At 37.5% G+C, this 17621-nt stretch overlaps 1 protein-coding gene across 2 annotated transcripts in view; it reads right to left on the minus strand.

The window, feature by feature from the left end:
• Positions 1-17621, minus strand: part of sbf2 (SET binding factor 2) — a 142020-nt gene that overhangs the window by 106625 nt on the left and 17774 nt on the right. For both annotated transcript variants that reach the window (XM_061742990.1, XM_061742981.1), the window contains exon 2: positions 9863-9951. In XM_061742990.1, the coding sequence (XP_061598974.1) occupies positions 9863-9951 (89 nt within the window). The remainder of the gene's footprint in view (positions 1-9862; positions 9952-17621) is intronic.

Raw genomic sequence — 17621 nt, forward strand, 5'->3', positions numbered from 1 at the left:
TGCTCCTACCTAAGTGATAGTCCTGGGCATTGCCATCCTCTACCAACCCTGGGAGGGCCCCCGCACTGACCTCACGTCTCCTTCTTAACTCTGCATTGTCAATAATTGATTGGCTTATTGTTTTCAGCGCTTGCTAACACACTGCTTTGGCCTTTAGCATTATAATGCACTGAATACACTGCAGATTGTGGTATTAATTTGCAGCACAAGCGGAGTTCTTATTACAGTAGACAGGGCTTTACCATCAAAGGCTGATATGAGGCTATATCTACAGAGGGGAAATTTTGTTTTGCTGCCGGGAATTATGACTTCAGAGGAGACAGCAGGAATGAGTCTGTTGACAGAATGTTGTCTGCAGGGTACATGTAGTGAAGTGACCCTCATGTTTAACACTGAACCCTGTAGTGCGTTGGAATGTGTTTGACCTCTAAGGCATAACCGTCATGGTATTTCTCTTCATCCAGCGCTCACATACATGAATTGAAGTCACATCTAAGCATTGGCACAAACAAGTCATTTTCAGAGCATAGTGATATCCACCATGAGAGAAATTTCCTTGTCTGTGTTGAGTATTTGGCTGATTTTTGGAGACATGGCTTATTCAAGGCTCATCTTTTCAAATGCTTATCACTATATGCAGAACTGAAAGTCAGACTCTGGGCTTAGGTAATGTTGTACATTTCAAAACTTATAGAAAAACTTGAGGTGAAAACTAGTAAACACACTTTCATAAAGCTAAGATCTCTTTCTGTTTTCTGCAAATCCTTTCAACACATTTTGAATAAAAAAAAAGACATAATAAAGCTCACAGAAAAGATAAAGTGAAACTAATTTCCTACAAGCATAGCTTAGTTTGAGTTTTAATTCAAGCAAAAAACTAGCATAGTTTGGCATCAGTTTTTCAAAGCCCTATGTGAGAAGAAGAAAAGTTTAAGAGACAAATAATAATCTATACATTTTATCTATAAGGGTGAATGCAAATGTAAACAGAAATTCGTCCACGTTAAAATCAAGAGAGAAAAATAAAATTTGTGCTGTGAAATCAGTCTTCAACTTCCTCAGAGAATGTATCCACGCACCTTTACTGAAAAATATATATTTTTTTAATTATTAAAAAATGTATGCATTATCATTTTAAAATTGAACGACTATACAAAATAATTATATTTAGTTAGAACAGCTAGGGCCAACCAAGAAAAATGCTTTAAGAATATAGAGAATTGCCACACAAGAGAACATTTACTTGGGTTAGATTGTAAAAAGTCAAAGTCCAGGTTAGTATATTTGTATAAACAATACCTACAAGTGATACAGCCTGATCATCATGACAGAAAATGTGAAAGGAACTAAGAGAAAAAGCAAAACAGGAAAAGCCAAAGGAAAAGTCGGATCTCCATTTGATGCAAATATGATGTCTACAAGCAGCGGATGTTGTGAAAATTCACATATGTCACGCATTAAACAAATGATGCTTGTGATTAAACGAGCAAACTCAGCAAATCAACGGAATAAACTAAGAGCATTTCCAGGCATTTTCTGGCATTTGTATGGCATATTTGATTTCTTCATTCAAAACGATATGATAAATGGAAATAGAAAATTAATGTTGCTGTCACAGTATGACAAAAACATAAATCACCAAAAAGAGTGCTCCAGATTTTAATGCAACTGTTTAACCCAAATAATCATTTCCCACATGGTTGAATATGGCTTACTAACAACTGAGAGCACTTGTTTACAACTTAAAGAATGACTGCATTAGAAACTTATAAATCTTACGACTTGCAGTTCATCTAATAAAACAAACCTGGACCATAAAGGTGTGTTAAAGTTTGTTACATATTGTTTTAATAGGGAAAAACGTCTTAATTCTGTCCAACTTTGTCAGATCAAGAGAGCCATAGGACCGTGTGCCATAATGTTATTAAATTCAAAGCAATGCCGTCACCAACCACACACAGAGCACCTGGTGTAGACCCCTGTCCAAGTTGGGCCCAGTGTGCGTCGTTAATTAGCTCTTATCTGGGCTCGTATCGGTTGTCTGCAACACTTTACTTAATGCGTCCAGATGCTGATAGTGTGTTGCAGAGCTGCACTGAAGGAGACAGTTGGATGCAGTGGCACCCTTTGTGCAAATGGAATGTGCGCTGCGGACTCACAGTTTTTTGCAGAATGGGGAAATTATAATTCTACATTTAGTCTTGCCAACTCCTGTGCAAAATATTCCCTGACTTCAAAACACTGGCCGAAGTGGCACTGGAAATTCCAGCCTCCAGTGTGGTAGCAAAGCAGGAGTTCATGCTTAGGAGCAAAATTAAAACAGCCATGAGACGTTGTCTGCGCTAGGCAAAGATGCAAAATCTAATGAAGGCTGCAACTGCAGCACTCTTCCATGAGGTATTTGATTATGTAAAAGCCCCTACGCACTTTACGGGCTCAGCTACAGCATTTTCTGTAAATGGCATGTTCATGTTTCACTGTTAATTGTGCACTTCTGCAAAGCAGCACTGTTTTGTTTACGTATGGAGGCCGTTGTGTTTTTGAACTCTGCTGTCACCGTGGAGAAGAAAACAAAAAGAAATTCATGTCATTAGTGACGGAAAAAATGACAGCATGGTCACCGTCTTTTCATATCTTTATTACCCTAATGACCCTGTGAAGGCATGATATAAACATCTCTGCGATATTTATCTATATTGTAATGGAACTGTTTCTGCTGATTAAATGCTCTAGCAGATTATGTACCCTTCGCAAAATATTTTAAGAAATATAAAATAAATACTACAGAAAGTAGGGAAAAACTTCTCTGTATAGAAAATACTATATGAATTCAGCTAAATATTTCTTATTACAATTTGTAATTATTCCTTTTTTATATATGCTGGAATTTACATATCAAAAGCCACATGACCTCCATGCGAGCTACAGAAACTGACCGTTTACAGTATACCAGAGGTCAGTGATGCTCGCGGGCATAGTGATGGAAATTTACTAGGTGCACAGTACTGATCTCCATCTACAGACCTGGCTCATCCACAACAGATGAGGATTTGAGCTGGTTCCTATCATCATCACTTGCCTGGAAAGATTAGAAACACATTTTTCCAAGCACAAGTTGTAAACGATTTTTCTTGGTGCATTCCTCATCTGTGGTTATTTAGTTTGCTGGGGGCCTGTTGTGACCGCAAAATGCTTTTCGTGCTCAGCTTGATCCACTGTTTTCTACAGATGTGTTTGTAAAAGAGTCATTTTCTTTTTCACGGAGTAGAGAAAATCTGCAAATAATAATGGTTTACATACCAGCCCAAAATGAAGCCAAAATGCAAATTGCTTAGTGGGTCTGTTAAACACTATGGTGTATTGCTATTAAAGCTTCAAAGTTGGAATTTCAGTCATTTGGCTCTTGACCAAAGTTTGTCACACACATAGTAAGAAAGCAATTTTTTTAAACACAGCCTCTTCTTTCCTGTCCATGCTTACTCCTCTTTTGCTACGAGAAAACTGAGGATGTCTGCAAATTAAACTTATCCAGCACGCTAATTAAAAGTCCATTAAAAAAGGGCCTTAGTTTCAGCAAATATGCAAAGGTCTCTTTAGAAGATCCCTAAAGAGCGTTTTGCACTGACTTCATCCTTAGCTTGAAACCAGTAAGTCAAGTTCAATTAGTAATATCCTCATTTTAATCCTCTCCACACATTGAGCATTGCATTGAATTTTACATTCAGTATAAGAGGAAACCCTGCAAAGCCACATTAATGTGACTGTATCAGGGATCCTGATATCTGGAAACACCAACAAAAAGTTGTTACAATGTTTCTACATCAAGAGAAAAAGCATTTCAAGATACTTGACGGATGCTGAGCAAACTGCACCACCCCGGTTCATCTCTCAGGGTTACTAAGAACCAACTGGTTTCAGGCTCATTTCAAAGATAGCCAGCCTCCAAAATAACTTGACTGATTATTCTTTTATTTTCAAATTTGCATTGCTTAACTGTTCACATTTATTGCATATGGGCTTAGAAGAGAACTGTGCTTTGCTTCATTACATACCACTGCAAGTCTCCAAGCACTAACTCAAAACAAGAAATTCTTAAGGGCCACCAGCAGACTCAAGTGAGCTACACAGGAAGACGCCGTTATGCCTTTTAAAGCCACCCACTCAACTGTCCTCAACAGCCTTATAAATAACTCTACAAAAGGCAAGATTTTTAAAATAATGTTCCGTCTTTCTGAGCATGTCCACAGAGAGCCAAAGGCTTCAGTTATTTGGAGCTGCGATAGATATACAAGGCTTGTCAAGTGTACATGTGTTTTGCAAAATGTGCCTGTTTTGTGACTTACTACAATCACTATATATGAAAGCAAGAAAACAAGCATAAGTTATATAATATACGTAAATTCTCTAAGTACAATGCTTTTATTCCATACTGAAGAAACCAAATGAAATATTTAAAGAAGATGCTCATTCTGAAACACTGATCAGATTGATCTAATGGCTAATTCCTGCAGCGTGTGGATAAGCCCTCAGTTAACTGCAGACAAAGTTTACACCGAATGGAACAGTTCCAATTCAGTTCTACTTTCGGATGTGCAGATCTGATTGATCGTTAGCTGAATGTGAGAGAAAAAACACATCTCATTTCCATTCAGGTGCAATTATGTCACTTCATTATTATCCATTGAGTAAGAAGAGCCAAAACAAATTAGATTTATAAAATCATCTAAAACAATTGTAAGGAAGTTTTTTTTTTCCCCGTCTGACCTTGAAAAAGTGGTCTCATTTATACACGGGTTTGTGAGGAATTTGTTTTAATCTTAAGATTAACTCTCTACATTTATTTTGGCTCATATAATTGATTCATTATGCAACTTTTTGGCCTCTGCATCTGTGGTTGCAGTGCTCTGAATCGCTTTGGCGCCAAAATGATAAAAACCTTTTGTCACCTCTGGATTTGACTATAACCTCGGCCAAACGCAAAACCTATCCCTCTCCAGCTATGTATTTTGTAAAAACGTCCACGCAAAAGTAATGAGAAAAGGGGGAAAAAATCTACTCACCTTTCAGTTTATTAATTTACTTATTTTTTGTTTTTGTTTCTTTGTGTAATTTATCTTGTGACAAGAGGACAGAAGAAAATAATAGATGCAACTAATGCCATTTTTTTCACCAGTTACAACTTAAACCTTGTTTCTTTTTATCTGTAGTTGTTCCTGCTGATACAGATGTTCCGTGAAATATTGACAGAATTTACAAACAATGATTAAATGTAGGTTCACAGTAAAACCCTGATTATTAAGTAGCTCTACCATCCACAGATCTAAGCTTGTGCCATCAGGCCAGCAAGAACCCCTGTTGTATTATTCAAATACCAAAAGTAACTAGATCATAAAACATCTGTGTATCCAAGCATGTGTTTGGCAACATTCTAAAACGTTACCCATGTTGTCTGAAAAAGTCTAGGCTTGAAAGAGATACCACCCCTATTCACTACAAGCAGGACACTTTCTAAGAAGCCAAAAGGCCCTGAGATGGAGGAAGGACAGCAAAAGCCTTTAATGCTCTTCTCTAAACATTAACATTAAACATGAGCAGATTCATAAAAGCTGAAAAAAAAAGTTTTCTTTGAGTATGAATTTGCTGATCAATTAGAGTTGGTTGCTCCTCATTTTCATAGGGCTGTAAAATCATATATAGTGTGACTAACATAATTTGAATCATGATATGATATGATTGCAAATCATGCCATTCTCTCACCTTCTCTTTTCGTTGGTCAGCTTTGCCAAAAAACACAGATAGAAAGATTGGGTGGATGGATGGACGGACGGAGGGACATACAGACAGATAGATGTGCCTATGATTTTTCACATTTGATTAAAAAAAGAAAAGAAAAAGGAGGTGAGAGACGCATAAAAAATAAATATTGAATCTGTATCGTTTGAAATTTACAGCTGAAGAAAAAGCAAATATTGACAGTAACTTGAGTAAAGTGGCTGACGAAGAAAGTTTGACATGGCCAGTAAGAGAACAGAACAGCACTTGTGCAGTGGAACAGCACTCATTTGCACATTGCGCAAGCAAGTACGCAGTATTTGTAGTAAACTGTGTTTGCGTGTACTCGCGACAGCATACCATTTGGAACACAGCCATAGTACAGAACTTGTACACTCTGAAGGGATGTCCGCCTGTGTTTACAAGACCGTAACATTATGGTACGGTGTTGCTGTGCAATTGTCATGAACCACTGTGTTACTTTCGAGCAAATCCATCTGGTACAGAATTGGACATCTCTAAAACTGACTGGCTGTGCACTGTCAATCGCCCACTAAATTCAAGTCATCAACCAATCGATCTGTGCTAGTCTAGAATATAATGCTTAACTCTACAGAAGTAGCCTACTGTATGTGATGGATAGGAAAGAACATAAATTGGATAGGAAAGTCACTTTTACATTTCCTTTCTGATGGAAAGCGAAACAATCCTGCTTGGTCATTAAAAGCTTATCAGTATTGGCAAGTATAAATGAACAAAAAGATATAACACAGGCACTAATGTCCTGGGTAGCATGATCCTCTTAACTGCAAATGTCACCCTAGAGACAGACAGTTATTCCCAGCCTTGATAAGAAAATATTTCACTATCTATTGGATTGTCTATATAAGGCTAACAGACCTCCTGTCAAAGACCCCTTGAAGACACCATGCAGATGAAAGGGAAACAAACTAAAAGGAGGAACCTATCCCTATTACTAAAGAAGAAAAAAGAGACAAACAGCAATGGGAACCAATTAGTTGGCAGAAAATAATGTGAAAAAGTTTTGTAGGAAAAGAAAGATTCCTTTAATTAGTGGAAGGGGAAATGGTTGGAAAAGCTTAACTATAGAACCAATCATGAATTTGAATAGAACAGGAAATGTCAATATCTACTGCACTGTTCCACAGCACAAATAAAAACTTAAATGAAAATGAAAACTCAAATATTACTCAATTTCTTCAAATCAGCAAGCTGGCATTTGACAAAACAAAGACCCTCACTAACTTATCCTCATTAACATACAGCCGATCAACAAACATGACAAAACTTTAGGTTACAATTATCAATCTATACAGACATCAGTATACCATTTATACTTGGAATTTCATGATTCTGACAAAATGTGCCAAAAACATACAAAGCAAATAAATATAATTGACATGAAATAATTAAAACTGGTTTCATCAAATATGTTTAGCACTGTAAATATTTTGGTGCTGAGAGATTTGGATACAAGGGAGCGCAATTTTATGTATTTTTAACTTTCATTGGTCGCCCCTCACATGAACTTAGCTTCTAGGAAAAACTGCTCAGATAGCATTAAAGTGAGATTAAGCACTGCTGCACATGTTTCAACAACTTCTTTCACATGATGAATCACTGCTTGATCATTACCTTGTACTTGAATTTTACAGTGTTTATTTATTTGACAAAATAACAGTGCACAGTAATAATGTAAGGTAGGCCTGTGTTGAAAAGATCGATTCTCCGATTTTAAATCGATTCTCATATTAATTCCTAAAAATCGATTCATATGTCTAAAGATCGATTTAAAAAAAAAAAAAAGGTTTTTTTTTTCATCATTACATTACAACTTTTGGTACTTTTTTGTTTATGCCCAAAAAAGGAATATTTTGTTTGACACGAGAATAACTGGTGCCATGTTTTTGCCTTTAAATATGTTTAAAGGTATGAAAACATTAAAGTTTTCAGTTATAATTGCATAAATTGTCTATATTTCTTTGCTTTATATACTGTCTTGGGGTTACATTTGCATAAATGTTAAAAACCAAATTCTCATAAATGGGGAAAAAATAAAAGCGATTTTTTTCGTCCTCTGTTTGCTGCCCTGGATCTGTTTGATAATTCTGACCCACATGATGTTTCTGAAAGCAGTTCTATCAGCATTCTGGGAGCTGATTGATCCTTACAGCATCATTAACTGCAATACTTGCTGTTGAATCTCAATATAATACTAGTATTAATACGTTGCATAACTAGACAGTCATATAATTCATGCAACAGCTGAAAAAACAGTTTTATTAACAGTAACCCAAATCAATATCGGATCGAATCGGATCGTGATAATCGATTCTGAATCTTAAGAATCGGAATCGAATCGATTCTTCATATTTGAATCGATCCCCAGCCCTAATGTAAGGTAAGAAAATAATGGGCTGTGACGGCTGCTGCGTTGCCGCAGCCTTGTGCTTCTCTGACCCCTTGTGTGTTATTATATCCCTTTGAGAACCATTTTCAATGGAGAAGTCTGATCTACAAAATTTGTAGGCAGCATACCCCTTCCCCTTCGAGCCTTCTTGGATGAACTCAAATTATTTGTTCCAATTATTTTGGAACTTGCACACATATTTTCCTCTTCTTATTTGAGGTGTAACCGTTATTATTGTGCGTCTGGAAACGGCGCCCAGTGAAGGATGGTTTAGCAATATTGTTTTCCAGGTGGAGATCAGTAGAAATTCGGGAGAATGGTGGCCCCAGGAGATTTTGGAGAGGGGCACTGAAATTCGGGACTCTCCTGGGAAAATCAGGAGGGGTTGGCAGGTATGATCATACTGTATCTTTTATGTCCTGGAATTAATAGAAGAAATAACCAGCTACATAGATAAAAAAGGAAATTTGCAAATGGGGTGTTCACTGATCTTTAAAAAAAAAAGCATTTGACACAATAAATATTGACATAATAAAAACAAAAAATGAGTTTTACTGTATCATGGGAGTGGTTTTATGCTTTCCATCATCATGCTTAGACATTGTATGTGGTGTCCCCCAGGGGTCAATATTGGGACCCACTGGCTGCCTGTCCATCAGAAGACAGACTTCTGATGTTCTGATGCTGGTCTATAAAGCTCTGAATTGTTTAGGACCAAAATAAATCAGTGACCCCCTGACCCAGTATAAACCTCCCAGACCCCTCAGCTCATCTGGATCCGTTTTTTGATCAGTTCCCAGAGTCAGAACCAGACATGGAGAAGCTGCATTCAAGCTTTTATGCTCCACATGTCTGGAACGAACTCCCAGGAAGCCTCAGATCAGCTGAAACACTCAGTGTATTTAAGTCCAGGTTGAAGACGCACCTATTTGGAGCTGCCTTTGAATAAAGCTTTAAATCTGCAGTTCCAAAACTTAATCATATTTTAACTACTGCTCTCAGGGGCACTGTGTATGTGGGTGTTTATAGTATCACTGTGTAGTTGAATGTGATTGTCTACCTGGATGTGAATTTACGACTACAAAATGTAGCACGATTAAACTAATATTAGATTCTTTTCCGCCTTACTTTATGTTTATTTGGGTTTGTTTAGTTTTTTTCATAAATTCAGAAAACCGGATGGATGGATGGATGGATGGATGGATGGATGGATGGATGGATGGATGGATGGATGGATGGATGGATGGATGGATGGATGGATGGATGGATGGATGGATGGATGGATGGATGGATGGATGGATGGATGGATGGATGGATGGATGGATGGAGGGTATAAATTAATTTACTTTGTGTACATTCATTAAAAAAAAAAAAAGATTAATTCATCTATGTAGATTTATTTACAAGTGGTTCTATATGTTCGAAATGTGTGTGTATATGCACATTTGTATATGTATATTTATTTATTTATACAAGATTCATACAAGTGTTAACGTTGTGATGCTCTATACAATGGTTTTGATGTGTCTGGAATGAATCAAAAAAGGAAATGAATCAATAAACAAAATCACCTTGGTGGAATTTGGTTAAAAAGGAACAAAATATCTAGATGGTTTTGTTAAGTTTTTAGTTCTTTTGTAGGAGGCTGTCATCACTCACCATCTCCACCCCCTGAGGAAAGGCTGTTCCTTCCCAGTCTTTCTTGGGGAACCGCTGAATGATCTTTCCGCATCCCTCTCCTGAACCGGCTATTGAAAAAGACAAATGTTGTTCCGTCAGCAAAGAGGACTGTTAGACAGTTAATGTAAATAATATACGTTTGAACAGTATGGTTTCAACCAGTATCACCGTTTCATTATGTATTTCCATAGTAATATTATTTAACCATAATTGTTCAATTATAACCCAGGGAAAACATGAATGATGCCGAAAAACAGAAAACTTTTTTCATATACATCACAAGACATAGTTCCATAAGATAATATTTTATCTTCAAAACCAATTTTGGACATCTGGCAGTAGTCTGAATCTCAAGTCTATAAGGTAAAAAAATGACTGCTGTCAAAATGAATGCTTTAAAAATACAATATAGCCATTAATTGTATAATTTCCATTGATTGTATAATTAGAATCATGACTCACTCTTCATGTAAGTTGACGGTGGAATTTACCACAATATTGTTTGCAAACCATTAAGTAAGTGAAGAAGATGAAATTGCTCTTTATTCTTTAAATCACTGTTGGAAGTAATCACAGGACTATATTCAGTCCACAATATCACAAACCCCAGCCAAGAACACGTGTAACAACAACAGTGGTATTCTCAATTGTGTGAGAGACTACGATTTACTTGGACAGCAATCAATCAGCCTCCAGCAAAAAAGAAACAGTTCACCTGGTAGCTCATGATGTCAAGTACTGCAATCATATATATATATATATATATATATATATATATATATATATATATATATATATATATATATATACATACAGTGTTTCCCCTAGAATTTTTTTCAGGCCCGGTGGTACCCACCGAAAAAATCCTTAACAGACGAGGCGCGTGGGACGGCATATTGGACATGTGATATGCAGCAATATAACAAAGTTTTACATTAAAAATCATTGTAGGCCTATATTGCTGAATGATATCACTTCAATGAAATAATAAGATTTAGTCTAACCTTTAACCAAAGTGTCATGGGCCAGAAAGGTCTGACCCCATATGAGCATTGAGCACATCTTTTCTATATATTTCAGAGGGATCTCTATGAAAACCCTCTGGGATGGTCCTCTTTTAACGGCTGCTTGTGCTGACGGCATATGCCACAAAACATCCCTATTCACAATTGAGATTATATCAGTTATAAATAATTTAAACATTGTAGAAGATTTTTTTTCCCGTTTTGTTATAACAGAGTTACATGCATTTGACTGGGGAAAAAATTAACCTTTAGTGGTTCTACTGGAAAGACAATCTATTGTCTGTGTTATTTTCGTCATTATTGCTTACCAAAAAAAGAAGCTCAATCAGAACAAAAATGTAAGCTAAACAACAAATTGGAAATTTACCATGGGGAGTGTGGTACAACTAAGGGCTGTATTTATGGTTATTAAGCAATTTGGGATCCCAGCCAGATGTTTAAATGCGTTGTTTTTTACTGGGTCACCAGTCGGACCGGTTCAGGCTCATACATGGCTGGCGCTAGGACCCCGCGGACGCCTGGTGCGCTGTTTTTTCCCTCATGCTTCCCTGCAGCGTCTCATGCAAACACAAACACACGGACCTGCAGAAACATTTCTTTATATCATGTTGTCTGTCACCCGCGATATTTTTTCTTTTTTTTTTTTGGCTAGCTACAAACTCTATACATCCCATAATATATAATAATATGCCTGCGCTCTCAGCAGCGTTACTAGGCAACGAAGCAGGTTGACTCCCGTTGCAGAACAGCTGCAGAGGCTCCTAAACGTAAATGATAATTGATTTTTTTTTTAGGCCTGGCGGGGGGTCTCGTTGGCCTGGCGGCCCCGCCAGGCCTATATAATGGTAGGGGAAACACTGTACATATATATATATATATATATATATATAAACAGAAATTAATATCCTAGTGTGTTAACTTTATATGAATAATATTAAATGGTGAATTTTAACTTGTTGCCACACATATGATGCAACGAGTAGATCATTCCCGTTATCAAAACCACACAGACATATTTCTGCTCCAACAGAACAGCACTTTGTTACTTTAGAATTATGATTTCATAAAGTCAGAAATTATGACTTCATGAAGTCAAAATTTCCACTTTCGTTTCTTTGGAAGTTTACCTTCCCACCCAACAACTTTATTTCCTTAAACGGTTCTATTACACCATCATATGTGATGAAGAGGTCTGGATAAAGATGCAGAGAGGGGGGTGAGATAAAGCAGAGCACAGAAATCTCAGCTACACCCTTTCTATGAACTCCGAGACAAGAGGAGAGAAAACAGCTCTATTTCAGGGAAAGAATATCGTGTTTAAGCAATATTAGGTGTATATTAGGGGTGTAAGGGTACACACATTCGTATCGAACCGTTTCGGTACAGGGCTGTCAGTGCTGTGCAAATGTTTACCGATCCAAATACAATGTTTAACAGTAGCTAGCAAACAATTTTGTTTTGGATGCAGATTATACTTCATATCCGAGTTCCCACACGGACATCTTAAGTGGCAGACTGGAAGTTTGTAGTCATCACCGAACTCCCACATGAGTTCTTTTTTTTTTCAGCTAGCAGACCGCTTGCAGACCCTGAAGATAATGGAGCTTGAAGACCCTCCCTTATCTATCTATAAGGTCTCCTGTTTGGGAACATTTCAGTTTCCCGGTGAAAAACAATGGACAAAGACAAGTAGATATGAGAGCAGTGTACCGACATTGTACAACAGCAATCGGGCATGTTTCTGGCAATACGTCAAACTTCATTACGCATTTGGTCGCTGCTACAAGAAAAAAAAAAAAAACGCACCGTGTCAACGCAGCTACCTTTAGCCGTTTACCAGTAATTCAGATCAGGCTAAAGCTATAACTAATGCCATTTGTGTTTTTATAGTGGTGGATCTACGAACATACTCAGTTGTTGAGAACACAGGTTTTAAACACGTTTTATATTTTGTTTAATTTGAGAATATTTTATTCATTGGAGGACTTGGTTATAGATTTATTCTATTTTCTTATTCACATTTTTATATATTTTCTTTATTTTTTTAATGTTTCGTTTTTTTATAAGAAAAGGTATAAACTGTTGTTTGCAAAAGTTAAAAATTAAACGAAGAGCAATTTTTATGTTTTTTTTGCCCTTTCTGTACCAAAAATGAACCAAACCGTGACCTCAAAACTGAAGTACTTACCGAACCGTGATTTTTGTGTACCGTTACACCCCCAGTGTATATTCATATTGGAATATATTTTCCCATTTTTATATTGTACAGGTATTATAAGATCAATATATGTTTCTTTAACTGCATACAACCTAGCCCTATATTTACAATATTATACTCAAATCTACATTGATTATTTTTACCTCAAGAAGCAGCCTTTACTGTTCACATCGAGTACCAGATTTCTCTCTTTTTTAAATGAATCCGTGTTCACTGATGAATGCGCACAAACTTAAAGGGGACCTATTATGGCATTTAATGTCTATTTTAAACAGGCCTTGAATGTCTTAAAAACAAGCTTTTGATTGTTTTTATAAATGTCTATATAAATTAGAAATTCAGCCTCTGGGCCATGTCTTTATCTTTACCGTTTCTAACCTCCTTCTCTATGAGGGATTCTGAGTGGGTGGGGAGGCTATGCTAATGTGCTGCTACGAAAAAATGGCGGAAGCTCCGGCCAGCGGAGTTAAGCCTGAATTATGGTTCTGCGTTAAATCGACGCAGACCCTACACCGTAGAGTACGGCGTAGGCTCTGCGTTGGTGTAACGCAGAACCCTAAATCAGCCGTGTCATGCATGCGATGCAAGCGAGCGTCAGCGACAAAATCAATTCCATTGCTTTATTTTCTATTGGACTGTCCTAACTGGCCGCAGCGACGCAGCGACGCAGCAACACAGCGCCGCGCAGCACGACGCGGCGCGCCATTTTGAGCTGAACATTTGTCGGATGCAGGCTTCTATTTTCTTCCTGTCGCTCGCGTTGAAAGCCGGTGGAAAGCGCTGTAGGAAACAGTCACGGATAGGGAATGGCTGATCCAGTTAGTTGAAATGAGAAGTTATCTCTATGATTCCTCCTCATTTCACTAAAAAAACCTCAATAAAGTGGCAGCTGGCTGGAGGGAGATGGACAGAAAGCGTCCGATGTCACGCAGTGTGATGCGATAGTCGGACGCTCGCATGCAGTTACACGGTTTTATAGTTGTGGGCGTGGTTTCATGCATCGGAGGCCAAACCTCTGCTCCTGTAGTGACGTCACGACAGGAGCAGAATCTGAACGGCTCGTAGAAGTCACATCACACTGGACGGCTCATCCGGGCGGCTGTACAGACACTGCAGAATTTGGTTGCTTTCATTCTTCTCTGAGTTGGCAGGCTGAGGGGAGACCACTTTATATATGTTAAAGCAAGAGAAAAACGTGTTTTTCATAATAGGTCTCCTTTAAGGATGTTTAGTTAACATACGCAGAGTTTTCAATCCTGCGTTTCTGCGGTTGTCGTGCCAGTACTGACGTTCATACCACACACTGACTTCATTCTAACTTCATGTTCACTCCTTCCATTTTTATTCTAACTGGTGGAATGACTTAATCATTTTATTTTCGTGTTTTTAGGGTGACTCAATAACATCCGCCTAGGGAGCAATGTGCTCATTTCTAATGGTTCAAAAATCCAACAATGCTCTTCCCCAAACTGGAACTTAGACATCACAATAGAGCCACATCAACTTTTATGGTCACTGACTTGAATGTAACGTCTTTGATACATCCAGACCAAATCAGCCACAAACTACCAAACCTAACCTGTTCAGTGAATAGGCTTAAATGAGCCGCTATGAATTGTTGTATTTTCCTTTTAATTTTGTTTTATTTAAAAAAAATCTATTTAAAAAAATATAGGCTACAATAATTATAATATATAGAAAATACTTTACACCACTCTGACACTATAAAAGGTACCACACAAATCTCCCTTGTTTGGTTTGTAATTAGTGCTGAAAGAAAGTGTTTTATGCAGTTCTTTTGTAACTATAGTGAACTTCGCATTTAGCCACACAAAGCTGCATGGGCTGAACCCTGAAAGGTTTAGCACTGAATCAACTGAATCAATCCCCTCCAGACTCCATATGGCAAAGGCTTACAAAACTCTTCAACTTAAATTAGAAGTAATAACTCATGTCAGCATGAGTGCAAATACAATATGTACTTAAGCGATGATATATAACTACAGCGTTCTTATTAGCTGTTTTGAAAGCTGATAAAAAGGAATTTTTAAATCTAATTATGGAAAAAGTTCCGTCATTCAACGAGCCAAAAACAGCATTTTACGGTCTGTTTCGCAATATGCACTTTGTCGTAATATATTATCTGACTCAATGACTTAATTCTGATGCTATTTGAAACTCTTTTTAGCTCGGTGCCAGGTAGGACACAATTCATCAGCCAGAGTAAAATGTTCTCTCAACAACAGAGTAAGAGAAAGAAATTGAAAACACGTGGTCCATATTTTGTACTTGATTTAATACGGATTAATTTACGTGTATAAGTATTTTTGATTTATGCAATTAATAAAAGACTCCATCCAAGATTTTTATTGTGGTTTTGCATTCTAAATTGCCTCCCTTTTATTGTGAATTTCCTTAATCAGCAAAAGTCAACAGTGGGAGAATAACTCCACAGCACTGGATTCACACTGATTAAAAGTAGATGATGAAAGGTGATGATGAAAGGTGATATATATATATATATATATATATATATATATACATACATACACATACTTTTTTGCTCCACTGTATACACACACACTTTTTTTTTGTGTTTTTTTATGTAAACTATTTTCTATTTAAAAAAAGACAATAACTGGTACTGCGTATTGACTGCTACGCAAATCCCTGGCAACGGTAAATTGATGCATCCCTAAGTACAATTCATTGTAATCCTTCTTGCAGACGATCAATGTGATGGTGGTGGTTACTTATATTTTGATTTATAAAACAAGGTGCTTTAAACAGATATCTCTGCTCTCACCATCACACTGATATGGGTCCTCACTGGAAACCCAGAACCAAACTGACTGAAACTTAACCAGAAAAACACGCATTACTGGGTTGCACATCCACACATGACTGGTTCACACAACTTATATAGCAAGAGTATCAATAAAAGAATATTTAAAAGACAGTGACTGGAAAAAGAAAAAAGTCAGAGAGCTGCCCATCATTTTGACAGTTAAATACATTCTGGGCAGGCTAGCTGAGTAAGTTTCTGTTTATTCCATAAATGGTTTGTTTATGTTTCACTTACAACTGAGCGAAGCTGCGACGTTCATATTTCTCCTCTGGGTCTACATTGTTAACTACCTGTGGCAGCCTAGGATGTTATTTCCGAAAAGTGATCGATGACTTCAACAGCAACAGTTTTCTTCAGGCACACTAGTAACTCTGTGTCACGTTGAATGAGACTGAAGACTGAGTTGAGTCTGAGCAGGCTGAGATTTGTGACAGAGCAAATTACTATATATTTAACACAGAAGAACAGACTAGGTTCACATTGAGGTTTTTTTTGTCTTCACTCAGAAAAAAAAGAATCTCTCTACGCTCAAGGTTCTGTTGCTCATTCTGGATTCAGGCCTAGATGTTAAGTAAGATAAAAAAAAGTTAGTCGCCCTGTTCATATATTCTCTTTTGACCTTGTGCGTTTGTGTGTGTATATATTGTGACATCTTTGTCGGTTTTGTTAAACTTAATTTGCCATTGATTGGATTGCAACAGTCATAATTTAACACAAGCTGTGGCCAAGCAAACTGCTCCATAGTTTTGGCCTGAGGTTACGTACGACACACATGGAAAGCAGAATGACTTCAAAAGAGGTCAAAGAACAGATACACATCATCAGAATGACATATGATTCCCGTGCTGCAGCCATGTGGCACCTCTGTTCTGTCATCAATAACTCCAGACTACATCCATCTCCATACAGGAGAGCAACGGCCTCATGAAGAGGCTCACAAGTTTGAGTGTGAGTGTGAAGTTTGAGCGTGAATGTTTCTTGAGCAAATTCTGCAAAAAGGTTTCAGGCACTTCAAATATTTAGTTCAATAAAGAAAACATAATTCATAAATATGAAAAAGCTTTCTGGAGCAACGGGAAGAACAAGGAGTCCTGCCACAGATGGTGTGCATGGCTCCCACGCATCTTCGAGTCAGTCTGACATTATATGAAGAAAAATACGCAACTCAGAACAGCTGTAGCAAGATCTTCAGCGCTTTAAAATGTGCCCAACTGTATTCAAACCAATCACGTTAGAATATGGTGACAGAAAACAATGCATTTATTTCTTAAAGCTGTGTACTATCGCTGATATTAAACACAAGAAAGTTGGATTATGTTTACACTTTTGCCTCCGCTCATCTGAATACCTGAGTGGAGCAAGTCCAGACACAGCGTGGTGCGAGCAAAGACCCCAGTCTGTCTGACCATTTCATGTCTTCAAGTGTTTATAGCTCCTCTAATTTCAATCACATGCCTTGAGTGCTCCAAGTTCTAATTTTCAACCACGGATGAAAATAAATGACAAAATTCCTCACATTCCTCAAGGCAGCAGTCGTGTATTAAAACAGGCCACACTTTCAAACACTACCCCCCTGATAACTATAAAAAAACCTTATCAGCAAGGATAATAGAACCCAGGCCTGCAGAGAAGCGTGCTAATTTGAAC

Source organism: Cololabis saira, chromosome 2 (genome assembly GCF_033807715.1).
Source record: "Cololabis saira isolate AMF1-May2022 chromosome 2, fColSai1.1, whole genome shotgun sequence".
Taxonomy (NCBI): domain Eukaryota; kingdom Metazoa; phylum Chordata; class Actinopteri; order Beloniformes; family Belonidae; genus Cololabis; species Cololabis saira.